The sequence below is a fragment of the Elephas maximus genome, chromosome 24, assembly GCF_024166365.1.
Source record: "Elephas maximus indicus isolate mEleMax1 chromosome 24, mEleMax1 primary haplotype, whole genome shotgun sequence".
Taxonomy (NCBI): Eukaryota; Metazoa; Chordata; class Mammalia; order Proboscidea; family Elephantidae; genus Elephas; species Elephas maximus.
In genome coordinates, this window is record NC_064842.1 from 33,036,546 (window position 1) to 33,054,771 (window position 18,226).

At 36.7% G+C, this 18,226-nt stretch overlaps 1 protein-coding gene across 2 annotated transcripts in view; it reads right to left on the bottom strand.

Moving 5' to 3' along the window:
• Nucleotides 1-2,750: 2,750 nt before the first annotated feature.
• Nucleotides 2,751-18,226, bottom strand: part of TSNAX (translin associated factor X) — a 51,899-nt gene continuing 36,423 nt past the window's right edge. For both annotated transcript variants that reach the window (XM_049868323.1, XM_049868322.1), the window contains exons 5-6: nucleotides 7,656-7,783; nucleotides 2,751-3,973 (exon numbers count right to left, since the gene is read on the bottom strand). In XM_049868323.1, the coding sequence (XP_049724280.1) occupies nucleotides 3,596-3,973; nucleotides 7,656-7,783 (506 nt within the window). In that variant the 3' untranslated portion in view covers nucleotides 2,751-3,595. The remainder of the gene's footprint in view (nucleotides 3,974-7,655; nucleotides 7,784-18,226) is intronic.

The following is an 18,226-nucleotide window of genomic DNA, read 5'->3' on the forward strand; positions in this document are numbered from 1 at the left end:
AAATATATATACTAATAGATACTGATGTTGTTGTTACTGTTGCTGAACCATTTAAGAGTAAACAGCAGATACATTGATGTTTTACCCATAAATATTTCTATGTATATTTAAGAACAGAGACATTCTCTTAAGTAATCATGGGGTAAATGCTGTATTTGGGAAACTTACCTTGTATACCTTGTTTCGGATGTCTGAGATAACCCAGCCTAGGTAGGACAACTCTAGATTTCTTTGCATAATGAGGTCCAAGCACTGAAGAATTACCCCCACTCACTGCAATATTCTGCTTTTTGAGAGACCCACCTTCAAGAAGCACTGTCCATAAAGACTGAGATATCCCCTCCACATCTGGGAACTATCAAACTGAGCGTGTCCTCTTGCCTCCCATCCCCCAGTCAGGTGATTTGGGCCATCCTGTACAGCCCTACCAACAAACTGATAGCAGTAAGCAAACTGCCTGAGCACTGCAGGAGAGGCTGGGCATTAGCAAAGAGAATATGCCCTCAGAGTAGAACAGGGTTGTCTCAGAGTCATCGTGACACTACGGTTCATGGAGCAGACTCCACCAGAACAATCATACTATGTTACTGTTGGAGGAGAATCTTATTTTTTTTAAGGGGCAGGTTACAAGCACTCATCAGACATGAGAATATGGTCCCTACCAGCAGTGATCACAGCTGTGGGAGACTGAATAGTTCTCACCCTCATGGGTACCACTTTAGTGGAGAGCTGGGGAATATCCCATCGAATTGTATAAACACCCCCACTAAACACTGAGAGCAGACTCCTCTCTCCACCCCCCTTCCAATATGTCTAATAAAGCCTGGTGCAGTTTAAAGCAACAACAAAAAGTTTATCTTAACCTAATTTTAGTTTTAATTAAATTAAAACATAAAACCAATCAATTAAGTTTGAAGAGATTTTGAAGTATTTTTCAGCATCTGGGCCTTCGTTCCCAAGCAAAAATGAATGTTTAAAGAAATTTCTAGAGAAAATATAACTTTTCATCATTTTAACTGCCATCAGTCATTTCTGATACTGCATCAAAAGCATTATTAATCCTACTTACACAATACTTTTTATCCAAGCTTAAATATTAAGCTTTATCTTTATTTTCCAGAGCTTTTAACCTCTGCCTTTTTCAAAGAACATTTCTAAATTGAACACAGGAAAATTGCTGGCATTTAGTAGTATCTTTCTTTGAGTCACCTTCAAAAGCCTCTAGGGCTCTGCAATGTGCACTTTGAAAACCACTAATTCAACATATGGAGAAAATTACATACTTAGGAAGGAAATAACCCGATTTTACTTCTGGATTCTGTCAGCAAATTTCCATGTGACCAGGAATCAATTTCTTTTTATCATAAAGATAAAAACTGTTGCTACCAGAGAGAGCATTTTAAAATTGAGAGACATTCAGGATGTCTAGAGATACTCTATCATACTAGACTAACACCCATTTATCAGTAGGACATGCTCTGTGGAAAGGTATCAACAGTAATGGCACCAACCCATCTGTCACAGATACTGCTGACAGCCTACACAACGGCCATTTTTCCTTGCTACACGGCAGTACCCTGACTCAGCTTCTTAGTGTCTCCCCTTCTCCTCTTGGATAAACTGATTGGTCTATCAAGGAAATTTCATTCTCTTTTCCAGTGATGGGTTTAGAGGGATGGGAATGTTACCCAGTTTGGGCCAACGACATATGAAGAGATGTTTTTTCCAAGAGCTTATGGAAAATGTTTCTTTACTCTTACAAAAGCACAAAGAAGAATCTACCCTTCTGATAAATAGTGTCAAATTGTCACGGTACCTCAAACTGCAGCAACTATCCTGTAATCATAAGGAGTTAGTTGGAGGAGGAAATGATGAAGATGCTAAAGAGCAGAAAATATGAAGGATTCCGGGTCCTTGATAACATCATTGAGCTGCTGAGTTAACCAACCTTTAAAACGTCTTTACTTCTGGCTTATTTTAAAAAATAATAAATCTTCATATTAAGTTAGTCTACATTAGGTTTCCTGTTTTGGTCAAAAATTTCTAAAACACTTTTATTAAGTATTTCTCAATATGATTAAAAAAATAAGCTTAACTTCTGTATTTTAACATTTTATTCAAAAGACTTCGAATTTAAACATCTGTAAGACACCTATCAATCCAATATTATTTTACTTATAACACTACAGATTTAACTTCAAGTGGCAGAACAAAAATACATAATGGAACTATATTTCAGCAGGAGTATATCTTAGAATAGGAAAACAAAGGCTTAAAAAAAAAAACCACCACCACCCTCAAAACAAAAAATAATCAAAAAACCAACATTAAATCTAATTTATTAGGCATGTCATTTTATTTTTCCCTTTGGGTAAATTTTTTGGAAAATTACATTTTCAAAGAATCATTCCTTAGCTAATCTTTCCAAAAATAAAACCCAGTATCTAGATTTTCAAAACTCACAAAACCAAAAGGAAATGTCTGGTCATCAACTGATAGTGTCATGCTCACGTCAGTTTCATAACACATGGAATAAGCTATCATTAATTTTAATAGGCAAATTCCAATTCTAAATACTATTAGAGGCTACCATTGTTATTCTCAATTGTGTTGACAATTGTCTTATTGCTGAACTGTACATGATAAATTTTCTTTGGTAACTTTTTATACTACCAATCAACACAGTTTAACAACTATAAAGATTTGAATTAACTTAGTATTTCAAATTTTTTTCAGCACTCTCTTATAATTATTTAAGTACAATTTCTAAAAGATGCTAGAATAGGAAAGCTGCCAAACATGCCTAATGCAATATAACAAGGAAAAAAAAAAAAAAAAAAGCTAAAAAATCACTACTGAAAGCCTTTCAGTTCTATTTGCAATATATAATTCGATTCAAACACCAGTGGAGCCAATTCCTTATAAGATCTGCAATAAAGGACAAAAAAAATAAATGAAGCAACTAATATCTAGTAACCTGTCAATTCTTCTGGAAGGCGGCTTCACATGAATTCAAATGGCTTAAAGTTAGCCAGAATATATGAATTCTTAGTACAATACCTCATAAAACTTGTATTTAGAGAATAATAATAGCTTATTAATTTTTAAGTTCTTTTTCCATGAAATAAGCCTGTTTTAGAAGTTTGGTACAATAATATCAAGAAATTTAAACAGGAAGCTCAAGTCAAATGTACAGCTAAGAAATCTTTCTACTGATAACAAAATCACCAATTTAAATTATAAATGGCTTCCACTAAATATCAGTGCTCCAAAATTCACACGAGGTAAATTAAAACAGATACGGCAGAAGTGCACTCTGAAGCATGTTCACATCACAAAATCCAATGAGGATGGTTAACCAGCAAAAATTCAAATAGGCATATTTGCAAATATCTTTATGCAAATTTTTACGAATAAGACATAGAAATGATTCATTTGGATAACTTTATGTACAGCTTGTATACAATTTAAAAATAAGTACAACTGAAAACATTTCTACAAAAAAGCCACAATAGAGTCAAATGAAATACTAAGTAACAGTCTTACAAATTGGTCTCTCTTGGGAGTTCTCAAGAGGATAATAAGTAATGTTATTCTAAGAAATGCCCTCTTCTTGATCAATCATTTCTGTTTTAACTGAAAACACATCTGCCAGCATATGTTTTGGAATTTCTGAACCTCTGACTTTCAACGCATAACAAGCATTCTCCACTTTGGCTAGACTTTGTTTCAAAGTGTACAGCTTCTTAGAAACCTCGTAAGGCCCAGTGTTGCCAATGAATGAAAACCCATCATAAACCTGACGTAAAAACTGGCTCACTTCAAAGGGGGTGTCAATGTCCCCATTCCCCACACTGTTAATACACATCCGCATCAATTCTCCAGTTAAGTCAGCCACTCCCAGGAGGTAATCAACAGGTGTGACTTTCAGGCTCCAAGTACCAAACTGCTTATCCTGTGCATCAGAGGAGGGCTGGTAAAACAAAAAAAAAAACATACACACACACACACACACACAAAGAAAATAGGCTGTGAAAAAGAGTGCATATGGCTGTATCACATTTACTATAAGGTACAAAATCAAAAGGAAAGCAGTCCTACTAACCTCTTCTAAATAAAACAATTTAGTTTGCTTAATGACCATCTGGAATGTTACAAGAGGGAATCAAGTCCTGGGTAGGAAGTGGAATTAGCTGACTTCAAGACATTTTTTAAGTCTAATAATGTATTATTATAAAATCAATTATATTTCCAACTCTAATGATTGTTTGACTTCTCAGAATCATGTATTCAGATGACAAATAATAAAGCACTCCACATTTGCAATCCAGTCATGTCTTCCTAAGTCAATTATGTAGTCCTTTCTTGGCCTCTTTTCTTTTCCATACTCAGCACTGACCATCCTGATTTATTACTCTCACCACATTTTCGATTCCCTTAGATGCCTAGTTTCCTACTGCACCTCACCTGTCCCTCAAAAACACAATCTTCAATCTATTCTAAAAATCTACCCTTGTTACTCCTTTATTCAGGTGGCTGAGTATCACTGAGTTAAAAAAAAAAACACAACTATATAGTTTGTACCACTACAGGTTATCTACCTATCCTTTTACCTTAGATGGTTTTCTCCCTCAGTCCCTTCAAACACTATTCCAACCCTTCAACTCCTACACAATCTCAAACCTCTTCACTCTCAATAGACAATCTTGCCTACTTTCACTGACCTGGTCATCTGCTAGGACATCTGGCATAATCTCTCTCAATTACCTTTACCCCTACGAAAAAGCTTATTTATATCCACATCCATCTTTACCTTCTATCCTCCAGTCTCAGATGATGAGTTGTCCCTCCTCTTGTTTGAGGTTAACTCTTCCAAATGACCTTGACCCATCTCCTCCCACCTCTTCCAGGACCTTGCTTCATAAGGTGTGTGCCCTTGGGCAAGTTATTTCATCTCTCTAAACCTCAGTTTCCTCATCTGTAAAATGGGATAACAGTACCTACCTCAGAGGTTTTTTTTTTTTTTTTAAGGATAAATTGAGATAACATTTACCAAGTTCTAGGCATACTGCCCAACACAAATACTCAATAAATGTTAGCTGCTATCACCATTACCATCATCGTGTCAATCTCCTATCTCCATGTCAACTTCTTCCTCTATATTGGATTCTTTCTGGAAGAGGTGATGCCTAAGTTGACACTTAAAGACTGTATGAGACTTAGCCAGGTGACACTGCAATGGTATCGAAGGACATTTTAGGCAGAGGAAACTGCAAAGGTGTGGAGGTGAATACTGTGCTATATATTTAAGGAATTAGGTATTTCTTTTGAGTCGAGTTTAAAGTAAGAAACAGTGCAAGATAGAAAGACAGGGACAGAATGACATTTTAAGCAACTTAAAATTTACCTATAGATAATGCGCAGTCACTGAGATTCAGGCAAGGAATAACAGAGTCAAATTTAGGTTTTATTAAGATCATTTTTGTTACTCTGTATCTAATACATGAATCCTAATACTGTTGGAGTTCTTCAGAGATCATCTGGTGCAATCCCCTCATTGTAGAGAGAAAAAAATGAGGTCCCTGAAACATCTTAGGTCACATCGCTAGTTAAAAGGCAAAACTGGGTAAGTCCCCAAAGTCTGCTTCCCTTTATTCTGATGCCTTTTAAACTACATCATGACACAAAAGTACTTGCTATGTTTTGTTTCTGTTAACTATCAGAAAACTGGCATTTTTTAGAAAGGGTAAGTGGTAGTGGTGCCATGGAGGGGTTCATTTCATAGGTTATTTATAAATAACCTTTGCTTAACAAAGTAAGTTCTTTGTTTCTTAGCATTAGACAGAAGGAGTTCTGTGGTGACAATGAAAAAGCTGATTTGAAGGAAAGGAGAATGTCAAAAAATTAAGAAATTTCACCTAATAAATTGTCAAAGGAGTAAATTTTGCTTTACTTATAATGTCATTTTAGAGACCAGGGAAAAGAAAAATACTTAAAATGCAGTTTTTAAAGGTGCATGCTGAAATATTTAGGGGTGAAATATGACGTCTACCATTTACTTTAAAATGGTTTACCAAAAAATATTTAGATGACATAAATACGACAAAATGTTAACAATTGTTGAATTTACGTTATGGGCATATGGGAATTCACTGTGCTACTATTCTCTCTACTTTTCTGTATGCTTGAAATTTTTCATAAGTTTTTTAAACAAATATAATTAAATGATTTTGACAATATTCTCAGCAGGTTAGTCAGAAACAAATACCTTTCCCAATCAAATTCCCAGAATTTTCAGCACCAAGAATGTTTTGCACTAAAAAGAAAAAAAGTGTCTAAGAATATTACAGCAATGTAGTCTTAGAATAGTTTATTACCGACATGCTGAAAAACAGTGCATTTACTCTCAGTTTCTCTCAGTCTTTTCCCCTGGTATTTTCATCCTGAGTTAGAGAAAACTTGAAGGAAACTGTGGAAGAGTTACCAAAATGTACTAACTTCCCTAATGTTTTTTAAGAAGCAGGGTCAAACAGGCTTACCTTACTTCTTTCCGTAATTCAATCTTCACTAGATGAATCAAAAATATGAAGGAATTTTGCTTCTCAAATTGAATTTCCTCCTTAATAAACTCCATATAATTTGAAAAGTTGGGCAAATACATGACTTCCTTAAAGTAAGTTATATTTGTCATGCCAAATTAACAGTCTCGTTTTATAATATTAACATGCTAGTTAATATTCAAGAAAATATATTCACAGCTTCTTCCATCTCCTGCCTACCTACAATAAATCCTTGAGCGGTGTTTAAAAAAGAAATAAAAAGTAGGGAAAAATAAAAAAAAGGAGAAAAAATGGTTTCTTTAAGTGTACTGGTATCTCTGGAGGTAACAAAGATTCAAAACATACCATCTCATTGCTTGAATGTAATTATCTTGAAACTCAACAGAAAAAAATTGAATTTTGTTTAAAAGTCAAATCGTAAAATTTCTCTTTTCTTAATTCAGAAGAGCTACATAAATTTCAGAAACCAATATTATGAACTGAATATGTGATTAACAGCTCTCACTTTTATAATAATTTTTATAATAACAACTTACTATTGAGCACTATGTGTGTCGAATGCTTTGTGCCGTCTAATTAACCTTTAAAACAATCCTTTGAGGTAGGTATGATAGAGGTGATCCCTTTAACACACTTTAAGAAACACTGGCGCAACAGGTCAGAGCACAGGCTTGAATTCAAGATACCTGGTTTCGAATCTTAGCTCTGCCACACTTGTTAGTTGTGTGGCTTTTGTTATTTAAACTCTCTAAAAGTCTGTTTCCTTCTCTATAAAATGGGGGTGAAAAATTCTTACCTCATAAGGTCAGTGAAAGATTAAATGAGATGGTGCTTAAAAAGGGCACACAGTAAAACCAAAAGCAGACTTAAACAGTAATCACTCAATAATGGTTTAGGTAAATAGCACCACTTTACCCCAATTAACTAAAATATGTAAAGAAACTATTTCCCTAGTTGGGAATCTACGAAACCACATTTTAGAAAAAACATTTCCATCTCAATCGTCTTAGCATTTTAAACCAGGAAATCTCCTGTAATCATTATATTATTATATGAGCTATATAATAAATGTGAAATATGATTTTAAATTCTTACGGTCTTATTTTCTTTCCCATTGTCTTCTGTTGTAAAAATCAATTGTTTATTAATTTCATCCATACTAATTAGTGATCGCGTTTTGATGAAGTATTGAAAAGAAACAGCTTCCACATATTCCTGCAGTCCTGAAAAACCAACCAAGAAAATAACTTGAGACCAATCACTAAATTAATAGATATGTTACAATAAAAAGCTTCAAATTTATCATCACCTAACTCAACAAGGGGCCAAGTGGCACACTGGTTAAGCGTTCGGCTGCTAACCAAAAGGTCGAAGTTTGAATCCACTGGCTGCTCCTTGGAAGCCCTATGGGGCAGTTCTACTCTGCCCTACATGGTTGCTATGAGTTGGAATCGACTCAATGGCAACAGGTTTTTGGTTTAGCTCAACAAAGAAAGTCCCTGGCTGGTGCAGGTGGTTTGCATGCAACTTCTAACATGAAGGTTGGCAGTTTGAATCTACCCACACTTGTACCGTGGAAGAAAGACCTAGAAATCTACTTCCGTAAAGATTAAAAACTCACTGCTATCAAGCTGATTCTGACTCATGGTGACCCCATGTGTTACAGAGTAGAACTTCTCCATAGGGTTTTCCTGGTTGTAATATTTACAGCAGCAGATTTCCAGGCCTTTCTCCTGCTGCACTGCTGGGGTGGGTTCAAAGCACTAACCTTTAGGTTAGTACCCCCACTAAAAAACTAAACCTGTTGCCGTCGAGTCGATCCCAACTCATAGCAACCCTACAGGACAAAGTAGAACTGCCCCACAGAGTTTCCAAGGGGCACCTGGTGGATTCAAACTGCTGACCTTTTGGTTAGCAGCCACAGTACTTAACCACGCCACTAGGGTTTCCACAGGGCAAACCGTTTGCACTACCCAGAAAAAAAAAAAATTTTTTTTTTAGCCAATAAAACCCTATGGAGCAGTTCCTGTAAAACACGGGGTTGCCATGAGTCAAATCAACTTCCCAGCAACAGGTTTGGTGTTTTGTTTTTTGGTTTAAATTCAACAGACGTTTAATGGATGCCTACTATAACGCCAGCATTAAGTCAGATACTTTGAATACAATGACCTGGGGACAGATGATGGGTATTTGTATTGAAAACAGCAAATGTTTCCATAACTGGACTTTATCTATTTCAAATATAAATGTATTCAGCTTCTTCTTTATACTTCATGAGTAATTAGTCTTGAAAATCTATACTCTTTCCCATAGAGAAATGCCAAAAGAATTTTAGAAAGGCTCTTAAAAAGAATTGAAGAATTCCAGAATTTAAGAAAAGGCTACTCCATAAATTGATAGGCTTTGATAAACAGCATTATTTTCTGCTTCCTTAAGCAGCAAAACAGAACAGTGATGCAATCAAATAAGACATAAAATTAAGGATAATTCTTAAATTTTAATAGTAAAAACCTTGAACAATGCAGATAAAAGCCCCGAACACATAATCTGTATTTTGTTTCCTCACATTTCAAAACAGATCTAAGATGAACAGTAAAAAAAATTCCTCTGTGCCTAGTAGTTTAAAAAAAAAAAAAAAGTAATACAATTTGCACCAGATGTAAACTCTAAAATATTCATACTGAATTTAAAGTAAATTTTGATAAAGGTCAAAGCAGGGCTATAAAAATACTTTTTAAAGTGTCTTAAAAGACTATAAATTCTATATAGCCATACTCTTCAGTATTATTTTATCTTACCTTAATCTATAAGGTGATACTCAGAAGGAAAAGGTATTTCATAAAATGAATAACATTACTATCAGGTTAAGAAACTGTCTTAGTCTTTCTAAAAGCTTTATTGTAAAAATAGGAAAAAGAGAATACTTTTGATTATGGAACTTAGTAGAATTATCAGAATTTAAGTTGTCTCTCTAAACTTTTAGTAAGAAAATCCTGCTACTTACACGATCTCTCATTGGCTGACACTAAAAATCAGGGTTGGTAGCAACAGTGTTGGGGAAATTGACAGCTTTGATACCATCACATGAAATGTCATTTAAGGGTCAAGCATACAAAGGGAAATGGATGACCTGGTTTTGATAGCAATAAGAGGAAACTCAACTAAATGAAAATATCCTGGCTTATTTTTTTTAATTGTGGTAAAAATATATATAACAAAACATGCTCTAACTCAACAACTAAATTCAATGCCCCTAAGCAAAAACTCTCACCCCTGGCAACTATTAATAATCTCTCATGTTTCTACGTATTTGCTTATTTCATATAAGTGAGATCATACAGTATTTGTCCTTTTGCAACTGACTTATTTTTCTCTCAGCATGACATTCTCAAGGTTCATCCGTGTTGTGGCGTGCACCAGGACTTCATTTCTCTTTATGGCTGAGTAATATTCCATTGTGTGTATAAACCACATTTTGTTTATGCATTCACCCGTTGATGAACATTTCAGTTGTTTCCACCTTTGGCTACTGTGAAAAGTACTGCAATGGACATTAAGTGTACAGGTTTCTGTATGCATTCCTGCCTTCATTTCTTCTGGATATATACCTTTTTTTTATATATACCTAGGATTGGGATTGCAGCGTCACATGATAGTCCTATGTTAAATTTTTTGAGGAAACGCCCAAACTGTTTTCCACAGCGGCTGCACCATTTTACATCGCCACCAGCAATGTATGAGGGGTCTAGTTTTTCCACAATCTCCCAGCACTTTTTTTTTTTTGGATCACTGCCATTCTAACAGAAGTAAGGTGTATCTCATTGTGGGTTTGATTTGCATCTCTCAAATGGCTAATGACTTTCGAGGTCTTTTTATGCTTCTTGGCCATTTGTATATGACTGAAATGTCTTTGGTGAAATGTCTATTCAAATCTTTTGCCATTTTTTGATTGGGCTGTTTATCTTTTTTTTTTAAGTTGAAGATTTTTTAAAATATATTTTGAGTATTAGACCCTTACTGGATATATGTATGGTTCCTGAAAATTTGCTCCCAACCTGTAGACTGTCTTTTCACTTTGCTGAAGTCCTTTGATGAACAAAAGTATTCCTTTTATGAGGTCCCATTTGTCTATTGCCTTTTGCTTATCATATCTGATAATCCATTGTTAAAAACTAGACCTATATTCTCTTCTACGAATTTTATGGTTTTAATTTTCACATTTAGGTTCTTGATCCATTCCGGTTTTTGCATATGGTGTGAGGCATGGATCCTGATTCATTCTTCTGCATGTAGAAATCTAATTTTTCCAGCATCATCTTTGAAGAGACTCTTCTTTCCCCACTAAATGGACTTAGCACTCTTGTCAAAGATCAGCTGACCGTAGATGTGGATTTATTTCTGGATGCTCATCAATTCCATTTCATTAGTCGTCCGTATTCTATTATTATACCTGTACCAGGCTGTTTCAATTACTGTGGCCATATGTTTTGACATCGGGAAGTGTTAGTCCTCCAACTTTATTCTTCTTCTAGGTTGCTTCAGCTATCCAGGGACCCTTGCCCTTCCATATAAATTTGAGGATTGGCTTTTCTGTTTCTGTAAAGAAGGCTGTTGGAATTTTGACGGGGATTGCATTAAATCTGAGTCTGTTTTTGGTTTTGCATTAAATTTATAGATTGCTTTTGATAGTACTGGCATCTTAACTGTATTACGCCTTCAATCCAAGAACATGGAATGTCTTTCCATTTATTTGTTGTTGCTACCTGTTGTGTGCTGTCGATTCCAACTCATAGTGACCCTATAGAACAGAGAACTGCCCATAGGGTTTCCTAGGCTGTAATCTTTTGCGGGGGGAGGGGAGCCCTGGTGGTGCAGTGCTTAAGAGCCCAGCTGCTAACCAAAAAGGTCGACAGTTTGAATCCACCAGCCGCCTCTTGGAAACCCTATGGGGCAGTTCTACTCTGTCCTAATCTGTCCTACAGGATCGCTATGAGTCTGAATCAACTCCATGGCAATGGGTTTGGTCTTTTGGGTTTTAATCTTTGTGGGAACAGACTGCCACATCTTTCACCCATGGAGCAGCTGGGGGGTTTGAACGATGAACCTTCTGGTTAGCAGCTGACCACCTAACCACTGCACCACCAGGGCTCCTTCCCATTTATTTAGGTTTTCTTTAATTTCTTTTAGTAACACTTTATAGTTCTCTGTGCACAAGTCTTTCACCCGCCTGGTTAACCTTATTCCTAAGTACTTTATTCCTTTAGATGTTATTATAAATGGTAATGCTTCCTTAATTTCCTTTTCCACTTGCTCACTGCTGATGTGTAAGAGTCTGATTTTTTTTGTGTGTTAACCTTATACCCTACCACTTTGCTGAATTCATTTATTAGCTCTAAGAGCTTGCTTATGGATTCTTTGGGGCTTTTTATGTATACAATCACGTTGTCTGCAAAAATGGATAGTTCTACCTCCTCCTTCCCAATCTGGATACCTTTTATTTTTTCTAGCCTAACTGCTCTGGCTAGGACTTCCAGAACAATGTTGAAAAGCAGTGGTGAGAGTTAGAATCCCTGTCTTGTTCCTGTTCTTAAATGAGAAAGTTCTCAGTCGTTTTCCATTCTCTGTGATCCTAGCTGTGGTATCCTGACTCATTTTGAGTCACAAACGACATCAAAGAATGGGTCATACAATAGATGCTTTTAGCTGACAGAAGACAATTGGTAACAGGACAATTTGTTTAATAAACCATAATATGCTGAGAAATAAAATATGTTAAAGTCAAGTTTAACAGAGCAGGTGACATCTTTTAATTTACGACTAAAAATATTCTTTGTAAATTTTTAGTTTTATGAATAGACAACATATTCATCAATATTCAAAAAGGATGACTTAGTAAAGAGTGAGCCATCTCATGCCCATGCCCCTGCTACCCAGGTCCCTTCCCTAAGACAATCTATGTTGCTTGTGTCCTTCAGGAGACATCTCATACATACAAAGCAAGTGTATAGGTCATCAAATAGCAAAACTGAAGGATCAACAGTCACATCTCTAAATTAGCTCTAATACGGTTAACCTCCTTTGAATGAGATTAGGCCTGGACAACTAGGTATGTGTACAAAATTTTTATCATTACAGCAAAATATGAAGAAAACTTAATAGATCAATAATGTTGTGTGTCACTAAGTCGACTCCAACTCACGACGACCCTATAGGACAGAGCAGAACTGCTTCATAGGCTTTTGTAGGCTGTAATCTTTACGGGAGCAGATCGCCAGGTCTCTTCTCCCATGGAGCAGCTGCTGGGTTCAAACTACCCACCTTTCGGTTAGCAGTTGAGTGCTTAACCACTGCACCACCAGGGCTCCTTAATAATAGGTGTGCCGCTTATCAATTTACTGCCTCTCAATTCCATTATCTCAGATAACAGAGGTGGGCCTTTAAAGCACTTCTACTTTGGGAGCTGGATGAAGCTAAGCTTCGTTAGTAGAAGGCACTGAAAGGACAATGCAGGAGGAAGGAACGTCTCTCCTTGGTTCCAGTGTATAGCTCCTATTAGTCTTCTAAGTGCAAGGCAGCCAGCAACTCAAGGTGCCCAGCAGGATATGGCATCTCCCAGGGGTGGCTTCCTCTCATACTCCACAAAGTGGCTTCCCTGTGAGCCTCCCACTTGGGCAGGGAGCCCCATGGCATGGCATCTCTCCATGGGCAGCTTCCCAATGAGTTCCATCGGTGTAACACCTCAACAAACTTCTTCACCATCCAATGTGGGCCATCCGGCACCTTTCCAATGAGGTCTGGATCTCAGCCTTGTAGGGGGTCGGGAGGTAGGTTCTTCCAGATTTTTTCCTTCCTTGGGTGTGCTACCTCAGCCCTAAGGGTAGGGTTGCTCCCTCTATGATAGCCCTGTATTTAGAGTTCTCTTTTCCTCTTAGTAGTTAATCTCCTTTACAGCCAGTAATTCTTTATATTAAACTTTCTCTGTTCAAAAATTACTGTGTAGTTTCTGTCTCCTGTCTAGACCCTGACTAATACAAAATGAAACCCCCAATCGACACCCCTCCCCCTTCTTTCTTTGTCTTGCTAACCACAAGCTTGTTTTAAGCAACATTTTTCGGGAAGTCGCAGGAGGTAGTGGCTCTCTCTGTCCACTGAACTGGCCCAAGCTAGACCTTGGAGCATGTGCAGATTGAGAAGATTGCGTCCTTTACCCAACCCTGGACCTGACTGTCACTGGAAAGAAAGATTATTTCCCAGCCCATGGTTTCACCCGATTCCATCTGAGAAGACAGGGGTCCCACCACATGGACATCTGACGGAAGATGATTTAACATCGGGACCTCCAAATGTGGACATGGGAAGGCAAGGGTGCAAAGTTCCAGGTACCAAACCTGACCCCCAGAAGCCACTGGAAATAAAAAGTTCTCCACCCCCCTCAGACAGGTATGGTCGCTAGACCCCGCGTTGTTCCTTGTCTGCACAGACAATAAACTTGTCACTTTCTGTTTCCCTTGCAATTAGTATCCATTTTATTTCGATCAGCTAAGAGGACAGGACAAGAACCAGAGCAGCATTCAGTTATGAAAGGGGAATTCAGAAAACAAATAATTGTACTATTTCTACCTTCACCTGCATTACCATAGAAGAGGTCTTCCATCCTCTGATGAAAAAAAAAAACAAAAAAATCTAAGATTTGACGGTTGTATTTAACAAAATTTGGTTACCAAAGAAAAAAAAAGGAGACTGTCCAATAATTAAAAGGAGTATGTTATCTTTTTATATTTTACTCCCAACCAGACTTAAAAAAAAATAAAGTATTATTAATAATAGCTACTAAGTCTTGAGTGTCTATTATATGTAACCTAATGTATACTTTACATGCATCTTTTTTAATGCTCATAAACTTATATGGCTATATTACTACCCTTACTTGATGAACCAACTGAGGTTCGGAGAAGTTAAACTGACCCACCAAGTTACACAGCTAGTGAGTAATGAAAATAAAATTTTGTGAAAATAAGATTTTGTAATACAAAAGCTTATGCCTGTTTTTACATTTAGCTCCACATAAAATGTAATCGCTTTGTCCTTTTTTCCCCATTAAATCCCCAGTTCAACTTCTCTCCATGTTTTAATCTTACCCTCTCGTCTCTCAAATATATACTTTCATGCTCCCATGTTCTGCTGTGCCAGAAAACCCTGTCCTCTTCCCTACCATGTTTAAATACTTTGATATACCCTGATCAAAGCAGCATTCATTTCCTCACTCCCGCTACATAAAACGAAGACTTCAATGACATTTTCTAGTCAACAGCTCTTTTGCCACCTCTTTTGCACTCCAGAACTTTAAGGGCAAGGATCACTTTAAGTCTTTGTTCTACCCATCCTCCATCCCCACAGATAAAAACAAACCAAACCCTTTGCCATCAAGTCAATTCCCACTCATAGCAATTCTACAGAGCAGAGTAGATCGACCCACAAAGTCTCCAAAGCTGTAAATCTTTACAGATCACCACACCTTTCTCCCTCGGAGCAGCTGATGGATTCAAAGAGACCTTCTGGTTATCAGCTGAGCATTTAACCAATGAGTCCTTTTCTCCAAAGATACTATCTCATATATAGAAGGCACTCCGATGTTTAGTAAATTGATTCTAATAATCTCTTCCTGCTCCTCATCACTAGTTTTATGAAACTCTAACAGCTATGACAAAAACATTTTTTCAATTTGATATTCAACTGTTCGTAACTAATTGTGCTTAATTATAGTACTTTGGATTTAAGTACATTAAAAAAAGAAATATTCTTACCAATTCAAATTGACAAAGTTCAGAATTAGAGGTCTTATAATTAACGATTTATTTTTTTATAGGAGAAAGAGACTATGAAACAAGAACCTTCAAAAATTTATCAATGGTGTCAGTCTTTATTAAATGTGGACAGTTGCCAGATATTTAATTTTCAAGATACCTAAAGTCATTACTTATGTTCTCCTTGGGATGTTTTTTATTGAAGTGACTTCAGAAATGAGGTGGCCATTTCTGTTCTGTAGAAATTAAGCTTCATGCTATAGCATAGAGAAAGTTCAAGGGCATCTGGCCCAAAATGCTTAAGTATTTTTGCTCACGTGTAGGTAAAAGGATGTTCGAACAAGTTATGTTTCAACTTGATGAAAAGGACATCCGCTATTTTCAGTGAATAATTCCCAGGGGGAAAAATCTTAACCTACTACCATATTCCATTAAACAATGCCTTCCCCTTCTGCTTTTGCCTTGGATGAAATCCAAACAGAATTATTTACAGAATCAGCTGCCAGTGAGAGAAATTTGTAGGTTCCTTTTATGTCATCTGTTATTTTTCTCCTTGTTCTCCTATTAGAACATGTATAGGGAAATCCAACTAAAGGCTTCAGATTATTTTATAATATTTACACAATATGCAACCAGTCAACTCTCTATCCAAAACCATATATAAGGTAAACAGACGAGAGAGGTTTCATTCCAAATTTGAATTTCGTGTCTCAACTTTCCTTCCAGGCTTTCAGTGCTTTTCAAAAAGTTCTTTACCATATGACCCAGCAAGGTATATACCCAAAAAGGATATATATACCCAAAAGAATCAAAAACTTTGTTCACACAAATGTTCGAAGCAGCATTATTCCTAAGAGCCAAAATGTAGAGAAAACTCCAATGCCCATCAACTGATGAATGAAAAAACAAGAAGTGGTATATTGATACAACAGAATATTATTCAGCCATAAAAAAGAATGAAGTTCTGATAAATGCTACCAGATGGATGAACCTTGAAAATATTATGGTCAGTGAAGGCATCCAGACACAAAAGGACACATATTGTATGATTCTATTTATATTAGATGTCCAAATTAGGCAAATCCATAGAGACAGAAGAGAATTTATGTGGTTGCCAGGGGCCTGGCAAGGAGGGAATGGGCAGTGATTGCTAATGAGTAGGGGGTTTCTTTTAGGAGTGATGAAAATATTCTGGAATAAGATAACGGTGACAGGAACAGAAGCTCTGAATATACTTTAAAAAATATACGGAATTGTACAATTTAAAAAATGACCTTTATGGTGTGTGAATCATATCCAGTTTTTAAAAAAATAGTGTTTGTAACTATTTGAAAGAGTACCACCTGCATTTTTACACAGGTTAGCTTAACCAAATCACTGATATGTTAAAATAAAATCATACCTACTTTTAATTCACGGATCAATCTGCTAAAAATCTACTCTCAGATAAATGAACTATCACAAATAAATATACCTATAAGCCTTCGCTTTATAATAGACTATTACACTGACAGCAGTAAAATTTATGCAGTACTTTCAACTTGGAGTCTCTTGGATTAACATTTAAAATATTTAGCAGGAATATAAGTTATTATATAAATCAATATAAATCCAAAATTTAAATATATTCCTTTATTCTCTTAATACACTAAACTACATTTATTATAAAACCGCCTACCAAGTGATATAAGGTATGCTGTTATTGTTGTTAGCTGCTGTCGAGTTGATTCTGACTTCTGGATATAAGGTATAGAAAAAATAAAACCAAACCCGTTGCTGTCATGTTAATTCCAACTGTTAGCTATTCTATAGGACAGAGGAGAACTTGGAAACCCTATGAGGTTTCCAAGGAGTGGCTGGTGGATTTGAGCAGCTGACCTTCTGGTTAGCAGCTGAGCTCTTAACCACTGTGCCACCAGGGCTTCATTAATCATTGTGATTATTCTCAAATCATTTCTTGATTTTCAGATGCTGTTGGAAAGATCTTTTGTCTGCTTTGGCTGTCTTTAGTTAAATGATGCCCTTCTCTGGGTCATGATTTGATACTGGGAATATCAAATTCCTCCCATGACTTTCTCCATCAAAATGATAGTCATTAGGTTACATTTTAACCTGCCAATGTAGGGGATTCACAGGCCTGCCCCCATCTCAGCTTTCAACTCTCTCCACCATTCCTCACATCTCTGACCCTCCTTCATCTTTCTCTCTCCTCCAACCACTGGGGGCTGGAAGGAGAGAAGGTGGTTTGTGCTGACACTTGTTAGGGGTGTGTATTGTCCTTTGGTCATTCAATGGCATATCCCCTTCCCCCATACCTCTTCCCAACGTGCAATTAACGCCACTCTCCTCTCCACCAGGGGATGAGTTTCAAATAAAGCAAAGCTCCCTGAGCCCACCTGACAGTTACTGTAACCTAAGGGAATATTGTTCCATGAAACATCTGTTCATATCCCTGACCCCGGGTAGCCTCCCCAGATTCTATATGCTTCTTCCCTTGGATAAAGCATTTCTTTTGGGATTTACAGTATAGGTCCACAGCTCAGCTGCACAACACAAACCCTCCCAACCCTATCCCTGGACTTTTGAACTCAAATGTACTCCCCAGCCCCCGCTCCCCCCCAAAAAAGTATCATAGGATCATACTGCATGTTTGGCTTCTGAGATAAACCACATACGTTGAAATTCATATTATTAATTAATCTTAGTACTCAAGACAGTTAACACACTACTTACCAACAGACAAAGAATTATGCTTTTATCTTAAAAACCAAAATGACCATAACAGATATTCAAGCTGAATATCCTGCCCTCCTTCTACCATTGTCATCCTGTTGCAACTACCTAAAGCAGAACCCTAGCCAT